The sequence below is a fragment of the Typopeltis vanoorti genome, chromosome 14 (assembly GCF_054136105.1).
Source record: "Typopeltis vanoorti isolate ZY-2024b chromosome 14, IOZ_Tvanoo_1.0, whole genome shotgun sequence".
Lineage (NCBI taxonomy): Eukaryota > Metazoa > Arthropoda > Arachnida > Uropygi > Thelyphonidae > Typopeltis > Typopeltis vanoorti.
Genome location: NC_143562.1, coordinates 40,333,685 through 40,352,386, shown reverse-complemented (window position 1 = coordinate 40,352,386; position 18,702 = coordinate 40,333,685). Strand labels below are relative to the sequence as shown.

Genomic DNA, 18,702 nt, shown 5'->3' with positions numbered 1-18,702 from the left:
GACCAAATCTGTGCATCTCCAAATCCCATATGAGGCCTGATCAAGGCCTTATACATTGGCATCATAACCTCTTTGTTTTTGCATGTCAAGGTCCTCTGCATCATTGTCATTATCTGATGTGATGTCTTCACAACTTGTGCAATGTGGCCCCTGAATTTCAGGTCCTTGTCTACCACCACCAGATCTCATCTCCTCTACCTCATTTAAAGTTTCCCCACAAAGGGTATACTTTGCATCCCATTGCTGCTTACTTTTCAAAACCTTACACTTTGCAACAATGAACTGACAGTTCCACTTACCTGCCCATTCATTCAATCTATTCAAGTCCTCATGTAAGGCCACAACATCTGCTTGACTCCGCATTGCTCTCCCCAATTTTTCATGATCTGCATATTACTGGTTAAACCCATCCCAATATCATTAATATACAAATTGAACAACAATGGTCCCAAAACTGACTCCTGTAGCACACCACTAGTGACTTTCCTCTTTTGGGATACTGCACTCCCATATACAACTTTCTATCTGACAGCCAGTCACTGATCCAACTAAGAAGTCTTATCCAATCAGTTTAACAGCTTGTCAATCAAAAGTTTTTGCAAAATTCAAATACATGACTGTATATGCATCTTCCCTGTTCAAGGTATTTTTCACCTTGTTATAGCACATAAGTTAGTAAAACATGATCTCCTTTTAACAGACCCATGCTATTAACCACAAAGAATACTGCTGTTATCAACCCATTTCTGTGTCCTACTTCTCACCAATCTATCTAGTACTTTTACCACAACTTCAGAGATTGGCCTATAATTTGCAGCCACAGTCTTATCACCACTTTCATGCAATGGAACAATTTTACCTTCTTTCTACTTCCTTGGAAACTGTGCCGTTGTAAGACTTATTAAACAGGCATGCTAATGTTACTGTCAATTCCCTAACATTCCCTTAAGACTCATGGTGATATGTCATCAATTCCTATCACCTTATTAATATCAAGGTTATTTATTTCTTCAAATACTTCCTGCTCACTCACAATTAAGCCATCCTCTCCTATCTCCTCTACACTTAGTTTTGTCATGATTCTGCTCTGATGAGGATGAAACACCCTTATAAATCAATCATTGAATACCTCAGCAATGTCTTCTGCAGATAATATTCTACCATTTTCATTCATTAATATCTTATCGTAATCCTTCCTTCTACTTGCCACATATCTAAACTCTAAGGTTTTTCTTTGCCTGATTTGCCAATTTCTGCTCTACTTTTGTGTTCCTTACTGAGTCACTCTCCTGGCTTGTTCTTTATACTCTTCATGTAACCAATTATTACTGTTATTCTTCTTGTACTGCCTCTAAAGTAGCTCTTCCATTCATACTTACTTACCTCATTCATCCATTTTACGAGGGCTGTTCGATAAGTCTGTGCAAAGTCTAAGAGATGGTGTCACCAGGATGTATCTAGGTTATTTTTAATTGTTGGCAACTGTTGGAGGATCACACACTAAGTTTCAGTCAGATAGATCTATTATTCTGTGTTTGGCATTCATTTGAATTGATCAAGTACCGTGATGTGTGAAAAATCATTATTATTATTATTATTATTAATTTATTATTTTTCACCTCAGGGAGTCCAAAGACTCATCGAGGGAGGGCATCTACTCTAATTCTGCTTCCACCACAATTAGTATTTCCACAATGCCATCTACTTCAAACTACCACCATTAGTATTCCCACAGAAAATCACAAACATCCAGCCCATGGCGGGATTCGAACCTGCAACCTCTTGACTGCAGAGCGGACATGCTAACCACTTGGCCAGCCTGGTTGGCCGAGTGGTTAGCTTGTATTTTCATGATTTCACGTAGATTAAACATTACTTTTTGAAAAGCAAAACTGCTCAGGAAACCAAAGCTAAGCTTGATAAACATTATGGTGCTGCACCTTCAATTAGAACGGTTTATAAGTGGTTTAGTAACTTTTGAAGTGGCCATATGAGCACAAGACGTTCTCATAGTTGACACTGAACGTTCTGAATGCCCTGTTGACGTAACTACTTCAGAAATTATTGAAAAAATCCATGATGTGATGATGGATGATAGAAGAGTGAAGGTGTGTGAAATTGCTAAGGCTGTGGGCATCTCAAATGACCACATACGTAATATTTTACATGAATATTTACATATGAGAAAACTATCTGCAAGATGGGTGCTGCATTTGCTCACACTGGATCAAAAACGTCAACGTGTGAACTGTTGCAAGGAGTGCTTAAAGCTGTTTCAACGGAATCCAGAGGAATTTTTGCATCATTTCCTAACAGTGGACAAAAAATGGATTCATCACTACCAGCCAGAGACCAAGGAACAGTCAAAACAATGGGTTCCTTCAGCAGGTAAGATTATTATGGCCACCGTCTTCTGGGATGCTTGTGGCATAATCTTCATAGACTTCTTGGAAAAGGACTAAACAATTACCGGAGTATATTATGCATCTTTGCTGGATCATTTAAATAATGAAATAAAGGAAAAACGACCACACACTCGGCAAAAAATAAGATTATTTTTTACCACAACAATGCACCTGCTCACTCTTCTGCAATCGTGACCACCAAATTGTTCGATTTATGCTATGAAGTCCTTTTGCACCCCCTTCCCACACACACACACACACACACTCTCCGGCTCCCTCGGACTACTATCTGTTTCCAAACATGAAAAAATGGCTGACAGGAAAGAGATTTTCATCAAACGATGATTGCCGAAACAACTGCCTATTTTGAAGAGTTGGACAAATCATATTATATGGATGGGATCAAAAATCTGAAGCATCGTTGGACTAAGTGTATAGACCTCAAAGGAGACTATGTTGAAAAATAAAAAATATATGTCCCAAACTATTTGTTTTCATTTTTGCATGGACTTATCGAACAATGCTCATACACCTACCTTATTCAGCCTTTTGGCCTTTGGAATACATTCAGACATTGATGCTTTTCTTTAGTGTTCATTTCAGTATAAAGTAATTAAGAATAATTACTTTAATTTCCTGATGTTTCGACCTTCATATTAAGGTCATCATCTGGAGTACACACACACACACACACACACACACGCGCACGCACACACACACACACATATATAAATATATATATATATACAGGTAACCCTCTTATAACGCGGTACTTATACAATGCTGTTTCAATATAATGCCGTCTACGAATTGTAGTAACCCTTGTTGAACGGCACTTATACAACGCAGTTTCGACATAAGACTGTCTACAAACTGTAGTAACCCTTTATCTTTTTATATATTTTTCAATGTGCAACTTAAAAATCAAATTTTATCTTTGTTAAATTTGCATCTGCCGTATCGTGCATGTAGTTATAAGTAGCGAATTTATATTAGGGGAAATAACCTTAGCGCGCATGTACGTCATTCTTTACCGTATAAAGTATTTATTGTTGACAATTGTCTTCATTTTCTGCCAGGAAAGCGCATTAAAAATCATAAGTGTGTTAATAAAGTGCTCAAGCTGTGCACTTTATTAACACACTTATGATTTTTATGTATTATGTGCGATGAAGTTTACATACAATTTATAATTTTTTATAATTTTATACTATGTATTTGTATTTTATTTTTTGGTGAGTTACATACAATATGTAATGCTTTTTTTTATGTAAAAAATTTTTTTTATAGTAATGGCCATTTAGAGCACTTTTTGCGATGTGGTTGAAAACGAAATTAGTGAATTAATTGATGGAGAAATAGATTTAAATAAGGAGGAACTGGTACAATTAATAAATGATGTCGGACCAAATGGTAGGGAAAGTTCTGCTGAAGATTCTGATTGTGATGAATCCGTTAAAGAATTCAGTTTAAAGAAATTAGCAGAAGGATTGGTCTTGGCAAAAAAGTTATTTTATGGATAATCATCTCCCAATGGAACTCTGGAAAATTCACAAGACAATTGGATATTTGTTTAGCTCCATATTATGAACTTAATAAAAAATTGCAGCATAGTGTTAAGCAAGATTTTATTACTGACTTCTTGATAACTAAATCAACCGAAGTATGCAATGAGAATTATACAAATGATGTCCAAGAGATTTCAAGTGATGACGACATCCAGCCACTCGTAAATAAAGAACATCTACGAAAGTTTTGAAGAGAATGACGATGATTAAAATATACACTTTATTTTATTTTGCCTAAAACATTTATGTATTATGTGCGATGAAGTTTACATACAATTTATAATTTTTTATAATTTTATACTATGTATTTGTTTTATTAACATAATTCAGGTAATTCATGTAAATGAATTACCTGAATTAAATAAAAATATTTTTTGTTGGATATGTCATTGTTTCAAGATCTTAAAAAAAAAAAAAATGCTTTCGGAACCTAACCCTACTTTTTCTATGTGATCTGAGTCTCGCATAACTTGATTTATATAATGCGGCATTTTTGTGGAACCTAACATCCGCGTTATATGTGGGTTACCTGTGTGTGTGTGTGTGTGTGTACACACACAAAGACAAGCTACATTACATTTCAAACAGTAAGCCAAAGTGACAATGATTTGATCAACTGTTATTCCATTGGCCTGATCTCTAGTGGGAAAAAAAAAAAACTACATCAAAGCTATATTTTATTTATAACATCAGAGATCAAATTCATATAGATAGTTTTAATACAACAAAATGGTGTCCTAGTGTTGGTTCAATTTATTGATTTTTTTTTTAATATATACATATATTCCTTTTAAGTGAACCTTTAAGTCCTGCTCCACTACAGCTCATGAAATAATATATTTTATGTAAATGATCTGCATTTATTGCTTTCCTATAACATTAATTTATATCTTAATTAAAATGCAAATTTGCTCTTTACTCCTGTGCTTACCATACCTTTATACTGCTCTCAGGAGGAAAGAGAGAGAGAGAGACAGACAGACAGACAAACATGCTCTCTCTACCCCATTTGTATACAACATTCTCTTTAGTATTGGTATATTGCTTCTTTCATCTGCTCTAATGTGTCAATCCTGTTATCTTTTAACTACCTAATTTGGTAAATTGTCTCTTCAACCTATCCTTAACTGACATTCCATAGTTCAGTATTAGATGTTATTCATGTGTAGCATCTTTTCTAAAACTTCCTTATCCTTCCTAAAATTCACTTCATTGTCTTATGTAATGGAATAACAAATTCCTAATTTCTGCTTGCTTGATGCCTTTTATTATTTCAGTAACTCTCTGCATTATTTTCATAACTTTTGTAGTCGCCTGTTCATCTTCTTATGTGCTGTGATCTGTAGTTTGTGCCACCTGTACTTCATACAGTATTCCATCAGCACAGTGCATAGTTCTCAATCTCTATTTTAAATCATGAAACTTAGCAATTCTTTGTTTCATGAGGAAACAAAGCAAAACAAAGGGAAGAAACAGAAGCATTTACATTAATTGTTTGTAAATTGAATTTTTGCCTGGCTAGCTCAGTCGGTAGAGCCACAGGTCTTGTGTTCATGCCCCCATGGTGGGGTAGCTTGATTTTGAGCCTCTGTAGCTCAGTCGGTATAGAAGCCCTTTGGTTGGAAAGACCTGAGTTCGATTCCTGTCTATGATGTGAGGTAATTGGTTTCTTTTGACTAAAGGTGAGTTAGCTAGCCTCATATGGAGGTAGATGATTTTTTCATGCAAAAACTCAGGTTTTTTCATTCCTCAGAACAGGCAAACCGGCCCGTGAACACACAGAGATAGTCATAAATTACATACTTAATCCCTCATTAGGAGGTCTCAACCAGTCCTAATGGACGGTGGAAGAATGGGGAGAACCCCATACGAATAAATAAATAAAATTAAAATTGGAATTTTTGATCTGTAAATAAAGTCACTAATCTGGTATGAATGCTTAGACATCTCTAATGTGGATATTTAGTACAGAAAACGCACGTCTGGAGATAATAATTATGAACTAAATTTATTTAACTAATAAATTATTATGCCAGTATTTTGCCTTGATTATTAAGGCCTCTTCCTTGGCATAAAAAAAATACAACCAAGCCATGCAGACACACCAGCAGGAAGACAAACATAGACTGGGTATGAAAGGTAGGAACCTTTCCACCTCAGAAAATTTCACATGCTCTAAAGAAAAAGGCAATATACAGACTTCCTTGAAGTGTTACTAAAAAATTAGCTATCTGCTTACCAAAAGATCCTCTCTAAGATCTTGACCATTCTGTGATCTACAATATCCCTTTCTCCCAAACTTACGTATTTTTGAGAACTAATATGCATCTGGAAGAACATAGAAATTACATCCATTACTGCCATTCTGAAGTAGTAGACTATGCTATTGATACAAATCACTAGATGAAATTGAACAAACTTTCCTTTTATACAGTAGCAGATATAAATTAATATAAATTAAAGATTACTGAAATGAGAGCCAACAGGCTTCACTTTGGCAAAGTAAAATTATTCAAAATTAAGTGGATATTGAATACCACATTATTTCTTAGTCGAATAAGAAACTCAAAGATAGGAAATCTAATCAAAGAGTTTCATGCCGAAATAGAAAACTATATATAAAGATCGAGTCCAAGTGTAAGCCAATACCTGGTAGTACAATGCTAGGGCAACTCGTAGTAAAGGTGGAGTAAGATCCGATCACTGTTCTTAGTATTTTCCCATAATACAAAACACAGCTCCTAGGAGATGTATTACTGTTCTACATTATGAGAGAAGGTCACGACCCAGACCGGTTTCAACCTTTTTTGAGGTCTCATCAGTGAGTAGATAGACCTAGATGTAAGACCTCCACCTTTACTACGAGTCACCCTAGCATTGCACTACCAGGTGTTGGCTTATGCTTGGACTTGCCGATCTTTATATAGCTTTCCTATTTCGGCATGAAACTCTTAGATTAGATTTTTTATCTTTGAATTTCTTATTCGGCTAAGAAATAACGTGGTATTCAATATCCATTTAATTTTGAATAATTTTACTTCGCCAAAGTGAAGCCTGTTGACTCTTATTTCAGTGATTGTATTTGTGCACCTTTTTTGACAATTCGTACAGTAAAGATGTAAGTTCTGATCATTGTAACCTTAGTATTACATCTAGGTCTATCTACTCGCTGATGAGACCTCAAAAAAGGTCGAAACTAGTCTGGGTGGTGAACTTCTCTCATACTGTAGAACAGTAATACATCTCTTAGGAGCTGTGTTTTACATTATGGGAAAATACTAAGAACAGTGATTGGAGCATACTCCAACTTTACTATGAGTCGCCCTAGCATTACACTACCAGGTGTTGGCTTACGCTTGGACTCGCTGATCTTTATATATAGTTTTCTATTTTGGCATGAAACTCTTAGATTAGATTTCCTATCTTTGAGTTTCTTATTCGACTAAGAAGAAAAATTTGTTATTCAATATCCACTTAATTTTGAATAAATTAAAGAGATTATTTCTAGAATCTGCCACCTTATGAACATTTGCCAAATCTGAACAAATTCAGCTGCCTCACTTTACCAAAATCTGCAAGACCATAACTTGAGACCTTTAGCAAGATTCCATTGTGACATCCATACAGAGTTAGGAGTGTAGGATCCTGCTATTCATATTCAGTCTGCATTGGTCTTCCTGTTAGTGTACCAGCATGCATGTGCTTAATTGCATTTCTTTGTGCTCATGAAGATTCCTTGTTGACCAAGGTAAAATTATTGGCTTAATAATCTATTAAATAAATAAATTTGGTTAGTAATTATCATCTCTAGATGCATGTTCTCCATTAAACATGAACATATACAAGAAATAGTAACAAGTATTTACATTGCTGTATATAACAGAAATGGTCTTATTATTGTACATTTTATTATTATTATTTTTTTTTTTTTTTCAGGAACACTGATTACTCTATTGAAAAATGGCAAGTCCTTATTATGATCCAGAATTTTCTGATAATTTTAACACATTTGAAAATGCTTTCTCAGAGAAGGCTATTCGAATGGGTAAGTGATATATTAGTCATAAGAAATAAAGTGAAACTGCAATGTTACAAGTATGATCTTATGATAAAGCCCTTAAAACACACCTTTCACAATTCAATGAATTTTTTTGAGATAAAAAATTGTTATAAGTGTTTCTTATTTTATAAACTCTTGGTTATTGAAGTTGTACTGTGTAGTGAGTTACAAGATTCAAAAATTCTTGCACAGAGAATTCTTGACAGATGAGAATAATTAAATTCTAGGATGAGAAAAAAAAAATTATGTCAAAACTAAACACACTCCATGAAATTGAAATCATGCCTATTTGTGTGTTTGCTTTACTATATAGTAGCAATTGTTGTATCATTAACAATTGTTATGGATTCACAGATTGGGTTGGGGATACCATCTGAACCAAGTGACATTTTGAAACACTGCTCTGTATATCATCTTTTGTGGTACACAAACCTCTTGGGATAAACAAAAGGTCTTTTTTGGGGGGGAGGGGGATACGAGACTCTTTTTAAAAAATTCCAGTTGCCTATTTTTTATCTTTTATATTTTTGTTTGTTGTATTGTTACTGATAACTGCAGGTCTATTCTATAATTAATTTTTCAATAACTAAAAAATTTAAAAGAAGTTTTAAAGAAAATGTGTCTCTTGGCATTTATCTGACAGGGACACATCTGATTGATGGCAGTCAAGTTCTATTTGTGGTTTGAACTGTTTACATTAAAAAAAGTCTTCCTGACATGGAGCCCCATCTATGGCTAAAAATAATTAGGGGTAGATTTCACCAATCTAACTTCTTCCCCAGTAGAAACAATTTAATTCATCTCATTAAACTCTTTTTATTGAAAATTTAAATTTCGTAATTTTTGTTTTTACTGTATGTATATAGGATTCATATTAATGAAATATATTTAATAATTAAAAAAATTCCTTCACATGTTTGTAATTTATTATAATGCAAATGTTAAAGAAACTTTATAATTATCTGTATTTGAATGAAATATAAATTATTTGCTTTTCCAAGAGAATTTATTGATTTTGCCTGATAGGAGATACCCTGGTGTGTTACTAATTTAAAAGGCTACTTGGGTACTGTAACTTTAAAGAACACTGATCTAGATTAATGAAGATTTTTCTGATATCTTTCTGTCAAAAGATCAAGGAGGCATATAGTGAGCTGTTTGTATTATAGTGGTGATTTCTTTCATTGTCTATGCAAGAATTGGAAAAGACGTGATCAGGGCTGACCCTAGGAATTTTGTTGCCCCATGTAATAGCATATTTTGCTGCCCCTTGCCCCTAAAAAAACTTTTAATGACTTCTTAAAAGCCTTGATGTTAAGCTAGGCTTCAACATGTCTGATCGTAAATTCTAAATACTAGCATTAGCTAATGAAAATTCATAAGTTAACAAAAATGATCATAAACTATATTTTTTACAGAAAGAGAGAGAGACAATTACCCTTTAATGGTGGAATTTTGTTCTGAAAATGTGCATCTGCATGGGTAATTAAAATCAAGCGAAGACGAGTATACTCGTCAAAAGCAGAGTAAATGCACCTGCTGTAAATTTTAATTAAATCATAACAAAGTGGCAATCATTAAAAGATAGTTTATTTGAAAAATCAATAATTTTATTGCTCCAAAATTCATTAATATCACAAATACTATCAACACAACCTAAAAACTATGAAAAATCCACAAACATAAAAAAAATTATAGCAATTTGCAGTATGATTATAATTTATAAAAATTTGGATTCGACTTGCTAAAAAACACTACAAATTAGGAGTGTTGCATGATCTTTCTTTAAAAGTTTTTCGTAGAGTTTTCATTCCTTTCTTGGGAAAATTAGGCGCCATTTGCACTGTTCTGTAATAATGTTTTATGTTTGCACATACACCATTAATTTCATAAAAAATTCAAAAAATCATTGATCATTAGATTCCTTTATAATAATAAGAAATATATTTTTTAATTTTTTACTAAAATTTTAATTTTTGTTGCAAAGAGTTTATTTTTTCACATGACGATTATACTTGTCATTATTCAGAAAGTGGTAATTTCTAAAAAAATGATGAGTATGCTCGTCAAACACTGTTAAAGGGTTAAAAAAAAAATAAAGAAAGAAAATAATGTATTACTATTAACTTACATGTAAGTAATGCTCATCACGTCTTGTAGAATGAAGAACTGCCAAATCACAAACACGTAACTATGGTAAATATATTTTTCTTTAGATTTTAGAACATGTATCATGTCTTAACATAAGTTAATTTACATTTTCACTGTTAAGATTTAAACCTACTGTTTAAAATGAAACTTTTCTTGCTTTCATACTTGCAAAATCACAAATAAGGCCAGTGTAGTCTAATTTCTGACCAATTTCATGTTCAATTGAAATCATGGCAAGACCTTCCAATCGACTTGGCCATTGTAGAACGTAAATAAGTTTTAATAAGCTTTAATTTTGAAAGACCATGCTTGCCACATGGGAAAAGGCAGCGTCCGCATTTAAAGTATCGTTGAAGATTACTTCATGTCTGGCTGCATTCCCTGGGCTCACCCCCAATGTAAATCACAAAAAGACACTGTGTAAAGACACAGTCATCACATCAATGTTAACACTGCACTCGTCGGATTCTCACTTACAAATAAGAAACAACGGAAATCATACATGGAAGACAGAATAACGACCATTGTCATGTACAAAATTTAATTTTGTATGACATGACAAAATTAATTCAATAAAAAATTGTTACTGATAACTGCAGGTCCATTCTATAGTTAATTTTTCAATAACTAAAAAATCTAAAAGAAGTTTTAAAGAAAATGTGTCTCTTGGCATTTATCGACTGACAGGGACACATCTGATTGATGGGACAGTCAAGTTCTATTTGTGGTTTGAACTGTTTACATTAAAAAAAGTCTTCCTGACATGGAGCCCCATCTATGGCTAAAAATAATTAGGGGTGGAAAAATAACCAGGATAATTAATTAATTAAAATTTCAGAATAATTCAATCATTCTGAAATTTTATATATAATTTAATCCTGTAATTCTATATTCATTAAGAATATGTTCCTGTACTTTCATTAAGCAATTTTGATAAATATGTATGTATTTTAACTTCAGATCAAGGTCAACTCATGGCCACCAATGGAATCAGAAATAAATGCAAGATAAGTGTTCTGCTATTGTCACATCGACTGATATTAACACTTACAGTGTGATATTAAACGCAACATAGTGCTACATTAAAATCATAATCATTATTTTAAATGATTATGATTTTTAAAAAATAGAAAGTACAATGAAATTTTATTATGTAAAAATTTAACTAACGCCATCCTGAAGTCTAGTTTCAAAAGACAAGGAATAAATGACTTTTTTTTTATGATTTATTTCTCGTATAGTTTAGAACAATTTTTCCGTCCCGTGCAAATGCATGTGTTGCATCGTCGGTAGAGCCAATTCAAATTGGCTTTCTTAGAGATCATTGAACAATGAAGTCCCTAAGGAAGATGATCTCACTGTTTGAGTAATTAAGCCATAGAAAAGCAATATTTAAAAATAGTCAAAAAGATCAGAGTGGTTATCAGAATTAGAAGGGCAGTAAAGACAGCAAATGAAAGCAACAAAGCATGGTAAGAAAATTTTGAACTGGAGAAAGTCAGAGGGGGTTTAAAGGTTTAGCAGTTTCTAGCATAGAATATAAAATCTGTCAATACACATATGCAATCATTATTATAGGAAGAATTGTGCAAAATACAGTTTGAATAGATGAGTTCAGCAGTAGCAGTTGTGGTTCTGCAAGATTAACAGATGCATGCAAGTGGTGGATGTAAATGAAAATGTAAAAAAATGACTGTGACGTTTCTCCCCCACCACCACTAATGTAGTTTGTTGTTTGAATTTTTTTTTTTAGTGTATTTATTTTTATTCAGAATTTTTCATAATTTTTGACATTAAAAAGAGAGAGAGTTCTTGAAACATGGTGTTACTATGTGGTTAGAGACATCAGAAACTTACAGAGCAGGGTATGTGGTAACAATGAAAGACACGAATATGACTCCTACACTAATTCCCAGTCTCCTCTCCACATGTGACCTAAACAGTGTCCCTTGCATTCTACTATACTCCCTCACTCCAGGCATGATCTGGCAGAGTAAGAAGTATCAGGGTAATTAATTAGCTGGTTGAGATGTTACCATTGGTCTTGTGTATTATCCAGAGGCCTACAGAACTACTTTACTACTGTATTCTGAAATAGAGAAGGTATGTCTAGTTAATTACAGTGTGTGTGTGTGTGGGGGGGGTATGTCCATGAAATGTGTCACCCACACTGCATGTATGGAGAGAGAGGAAAACAGAAACCAGAGGCCTTATTTTGAAGACCACACATAGCAGTAGCCACTTAAGGATCACAGTAATCAGGATGGTGGTGCATCTATGAATGAGCAGTCTACTGTATAGAAGATCTAGTTTGCACTTCCTCTAAGAGAGAGAAGGTATACTTATAAGATGCACTATTTACAGAACTACACAAGTTATTTATAAACACTAGAGCCTTATTGACTGTATTGATATTTGAATGCTTAAATTTATTAAATGTGTTAATATTCTGCAGTGTTAATTGAACTATTTAAATAAACTCATTAAAATTATCAATATATAGTATGCTTTTCTCTTCTCTGCAGTTAGTTGATAAAAAAAAGTTCAACTCTATGAGTTAAACTTTTTTTTTTATCAACTAGTTGCAGATTAGTTGATAAAAAAACTGCAGATTGCAACTAATGAGCTAAACTAATTGGATTTCTTCTTGATTAGGTTTTGTCACAACATGTTGACTACATTGCATAAACCATGGGAAACGTGAACAGATAACTCTGTTCACGTTTCCCATGGTTTTATATCCTTGGTGTGTTCTGTACTTTACTCTTATCCAAATAGTTAATCTTAAAATTTATGATTTATGATAAGTTATTCTGTCTTTCAGGTTTCATCAGGAAAGTGTATGCTATACTCATGGTTCAGCTTGGTATCACTGTAGCTTTCATTTGCCTATTTATTTTTGAGTAAGTAAATTTTAAATAATTTTCTTTGATATATTTCTTATATATAGACATTTTAAAATGTGTATATGTGAAATTTATGTGCATGATATGATGGCTGAATGTATCCTCGATTTTGTTATAATACAAAATTAAGGATACACCTAATGCACTCCATATGCACTTATATCCTGGATCAATCTGAAGAAAAGTATTTTAACATAAAGGTTTCATGTTCTTGTGTTTGTACAAGGTACTAATATTAAACCTTTATGTAAAATACTTTTCTTCAGATTGGTCCAGGATACAAATGCATATGGAGTATTTAAAATAGTAAGTGATCATCTAGTTTTGTGTAGAATAAAAATGAGTATCACCCTGAAAAATGTATGGAACTTTTCAAAATCAATTAGAGTAGGGGGAAAGGGGACAGCTTTTGTAAACTTCAGGTCAAATATACAAGTATTACTGAGCAAAGAGAAAAACATAGCCAAATATGAAGAAAACATTACTTTTGCAAATATCCAGGTGTGTATAATATTCCATGTACGTGTGGCCTCTCCTACATTGGACAAACTTCAAGAAGCCTCGAAATAAGACAGAAAGAGCATGTTGGAGAAGTCAATCATAACAGGACGATCACCTCCGGATTAGCGCATCACTTTTTAACTTCTAACCATTCTATAGACTGGGAAAATAGATCTATGCCCTACATAGATGATTTCAGACACCGATTATTCAAAGAAGCAACAGTAGTCCTACGAACAGGCAGCAACCTAAACAGAAATCAAGGGGCCATATTGAATGAGACTTGGAAAATTTTAATCAATTCACTCAGTTTGATGGAACTACAGTATGCCAACAATCATACAACGCGTGCTCATGGACTAAAGATTCACAATACATGCTGACATTGTCACGTGAACGTATCAATTTAGCTACCTTATAGGTGCTAACGGCTTTGTATTCTTTATACTTTGCGCATTTATCATATTTTCTTTCAAGCCTTGAGAAAGCTAGGCAGTTGCTAGCGAAACTGGTAGGCGTTATTATATGAACATATATATAGTATTTAAATAAATCTATGGTCATAGAAACAATAATAAGTCTTATATTTTAACACTTCCTGACCAAATATGAATACTTTAAAACATTACTTAATTATTTATGAATGTGGGTTATCAGCCATCACTAGACACAAGAAGTTACTGACTAGAAAATGAGCATGTCCTCTTAAAGAATATAGAAAAAAAAATTGAAAGAAAAATGTGTTAAAAGCAGCTAAACAAACAAAAAGAAAAGAGATGTAGAACAGAAATATTGTAAAGGCGGAAGAATGGTTCAGTCTTCTTGTCTAGACTTAAGTGCTGGTTATCATTCATTTTAGTGAAAATGAAACATAGCACAAGAGGAATGAAATTAAATTATACCTTTGTTACCAATATTTTGTATAATGGAATGTGTGATTCTTGCAGGCAGTGAAATGCAAATATGGGTGGCTGATTAGCACCTCACAGGTTTCTTTCATTTTGTATTCTCACCAACTTTTGGTGCACTATAAGGATCAGGTCCTTTTAGATCAATTTGTGATGTATCAAACATGATCAGAAAGGACCAATCCTTATAATGTAGTATAAGTTGGTGAGAATGCAAATTTGAAAAGGCCTGAGGTTTGTGTCATTTGTGTTTTTATATTGTTATTGTACCTTCTATTACATCTATCTAAGGTGAGTTATACCCCCCCCCATTATAACAGGTCTATTATATCCCCCCTCCCGGACTCATTAAGAAAAGCTCCTTTGAAGCGGAGGTGAACAAATGTTCTAATTTTTGTAGAGCAGAGGTTCAAGGTGACATAAGATTGTTTGGGAAACAGTTTATTTTTTCCAGTAACTCTTATGTATGAAATTATTATTAACACCAGACCTCCATAGTATCTTAAACTCATTCAATGTATATGCATCAGGCAATATTCCATTCACCAACCAATTTCCATGCAAAGAACCTGCTTCTTATGCTTGCTCGCAAGTACAGCTTCCAGGAGTACCCCTACTTTTTCCTATTCCTATTAATCTTTCACATTAACCCAGTTTCCCCCATTCTCTGAAAAATTTCTTTCACATTAATCCAGTAACAACCATTTACTAACTTAAATGCAATCATATTCCCTCTCTTCTTCCTATTCACAGAAATAGCTACAACTAGGTGTGTTCTTGTTGAAATTTGTTGAATCATTTATAAGCATTGTTTATAAATGTTTTTCTAATTATTTGTAATGTTCATATGAGCAAATTTTGATTCATTCATTTACTAATTACACCTAGTTTTTATGTTGGGTGGTAAGAATCCAGAGAATATTTATTGGCTTGTTAATCTTTCACATTAACCCAGTTACAACCATTTACTAACTTAAATGCAATCATATCCCTCTTTTCCTCCTATTCATAAAAATGGCTACAACTAGGTATGTTCTTGTTGAAATTTGTTGAATCATTTTGTTAATTATTTGTAATGTTCATATGAGCAAATTTTGATTCATTCATTTACTAATGACACCTAGTTTTTATGTTGGTAAGAATCCAGATAGTATTTATTGGCTTGTATGTGCAGGTAACAGTATGCAACAGACTTATACGAGATATTAAGGACATATGGTTAGAGGGAAGATTTACATGAGAAGTGTATCAAATAACAGAAGTGCATTCTGATTTTCAGTTTCACTGTTAAATTTTATACAAGTGCATGTTGTTTATTCAGGTGGTTGCAGAAAATGTTTAAGGTATGGCAGCCATGGGACCAAATAAATATATCAACAACATGTCTTAGCCTGACTTTGAGTAGCAGAATCAGAGTATGTTGCTCAGGTTTCCACATAAAAATTAGCTATAGCAGGGAATAGTGTCAAGTCCATGGATGTACTTTTTTTTTTTGAGGTTAAAGTTATTTTGCCACATGAAATAACCAGAGAGCTGTGGCATTTGTCCTACAAAAGAATAGTCTCAATGATTGGTACATTTGTGAAAAGGTTAGATAAATCAAAAATAACTAATAGATCATCCTTACTGAGTATTATGTTCTCAATTCTGTTTACAAAATGTTGTGTGTATTTTATATAGGAGGAGAAATGATCTGCTCATTGGGTGTTAGTTGGACTATGCAACTAATACTGGGATTCTACAAGGTTCTATTCTTTCCCACCTTCTTTCTATACATTAACAATCTACTCTGGTTGACCACCAATCCAGCCTTCGCTACACAAATCATAACCTACAGAGCATCAACTTCTTCTATCCTGAATTCTGATTGCCAAACCATTCAATATGATTTAAAAAATAACCTTATCAATTTCAACATTAGCAAAAGGGTTCTGCCTTTATTTTCTACCAAATTTAACTTTAATTTATACAAAAAAAAAAAAAAAATCTTTCAGTCTTGCTTTTGACAACACCCAGATCATCAATAGACAAGATGAGATTTCTCTTCTTCAGGTTACTCTGACATCAAACCTCTCTTGGTATAAATACTTCACAACTGTTGTCTCCTCAGCATCCAAAAAATTAGGATTTCTCTTTTGCTCAAGACAAAATAGAACCAAAAAGCTTTTAATCCTATACAAATCATAAAAGCATTTAGTTTTTTCAGCATGCATCTATAAATACTTCCATGGTAACTGTTCATCTGAACTAGTATCAATACTTCCTCCACTCGCTACTGAATTCATTGAAATGTGTAACTACCATCCAACTCCTTTCATAATACTTCAACTCCAGATTTAATGAATAAATTTGTTTCATTCCTTCTGTTGTTATCCTCTGGAAGGTCTCCACTTTTATGTGTTTCCCAAGGAATACACAGATCTTCAAAGAAATGGGAACATATGTCATTTTTATCAGTTGACAGTGCTAACATACTATTAGTTGACAAGACATCCTCTCAGCATACATGAGATGGTATGCAGCAGTATGGCATACCTGCACCTTTATGACTTGTCACGTAGAAATTCAGTACATTTAGAAATTTGTAATATTCAGTAATTTTTTTACACATTTAACTTGTATACAAAGAAGCATAGTTATTTAATTAACTTTACATTTTTCATTACATCTGTTACATTATCAAAAAGATATTTGATAATGAAACTTTTTTTATATATTTGCTATATAAAACTTTTATTAAAATTATATGTACGTTTTACTTATTTTATATACATGTACATATGAAGTAAAAATACTAGTAAGTAATTGTTTTAGTTTTCTTTTCATATCCTTTTAATTTTAAATTTTTTCTATTAGCAAAGAATGAGTACTGGCACTTATTGTTTTACCAAAAAAAAAACAACAACACTGCTTCTACACATCATTGTCCTCTACTTGACTGGCATGATCTTGTGATGGCTTCACAATTTTAGCAGTGTGTGTCATGTTCCATGAAATTTAGGTCTTTGTCTTCGATCCCTTATCTCATTCATCTCCTGCAAGATATCTCCACCAGCTGTATGCTTTTGCATGCCATATTTTAAAAGCCTACACTTTGCAACATTGAATGGTAACTCCACTCACTCAACTCAGTCATTTCAGATCCTCGGGTAAGGCCACAATCTAACTATGCATTATTTGTAAACAAATGTATATTCAAATTTAAGTCTGTCCCAGTATCTTTAACATATACATTAAACATCAGTGGCCCCAAAACAGACTTCTAGGACATTAAACAATGATATGCCCCAGAAGATTTTCCTCTTCCAGGATACACAACTTGCTGATATCTATCATACTGCCAGTATATCCCTCCAATGCAAAATCTGCTATCTCAGCCCAATATGTTGCAATTTAATTATCAGCTTATGTGATGGTAATCTTTCAAAGTTTGCACATGAAGTATCTTCACAACTGAGCTACTTGCATATAGAGGCTAATGACTTCACATCAATGGCATTAGCATCCCATAATGTAAACACATGCCCTTTCAGATAGGTATAATATGCATCATTATTATTATTATTTGTCACCTCCAGGGAGTCCAAAGACTCATCGAGGGAGGGCATCCACTCTACAACTCTGCTTCCACCACTCACAATGCACCAACTGACCGCATCTACCGCTGACCACTACTGGTATTTCCACAGACAATCACAAACATCCATGCCCATGGCAGGATTCGAACCTGCAACCTCTTGACTGGAGAGCGGACACACTAACCACTTGGCCAGCCAGGTCCAGTTCTGACTTATTGAGGAACATTAAAGTTAAATTGTGAATGAAACTATGTTGTGTAATTTATTTTTTTTTCATTCACATTTAACATTGCTTATTATGTATTAATCATGATTTGTATAAAAATTAATTATTTCTTAATTTAGGATTACTATTTAAATATTTATTCTAAACTTAACCTACTATTAATTTATTAAGTAATAGTATGTGCAGAATTTATAATAACTAAAATATATATATGATGTAACGAAAAGTATTATTATAATTAATTCTATACGTAATGAAAAAGCTGATTAAGTAGCTTAAATATTCTGTTTATTCTTATTTGTGAAAATTTAATGTTATATAATCACTCATGTAGTAGTAGAGCATTGTAATACATTAGCGAAATGTTTGCGTTCATTTGTTGTCATGGAGACGCATGAA

At 33.2% G+C, this 18,702-nt stretch overlaps 1 protein-coding gene across 2 annotated transcripts in view; it reads left to right on the top strand.

Annotated features, from left to right (window-relative positions):
- LOC150099389 (protein lifeguard 1-like) overlaps positions 1 to 18,702 on the top strand; it is a 260,287-nt gene that overhangs the window by 12,366 nt on the left and 229,219 nt on the right. For both annotated transcript variants that reach the window (XM_090403359.1, XM_090403360.1), the window contains exons 2-3: positions 7,910 to 8,018; positions 13,009 to 13,087. In XM_090403359.1, coding sequence (XP_090259485.1) covers positions 7,934 to 8,018; positions 13,009 to 13,087 — 164 coding nt within the window. In that variant the 5' untranslated portion in view covers positions 7,910 to 7,933. The remainder of the gene's footprint in view (positions 1 to 7,909; positions 8,019 to 13,008; positions 13,088 to 18,702) is intronic.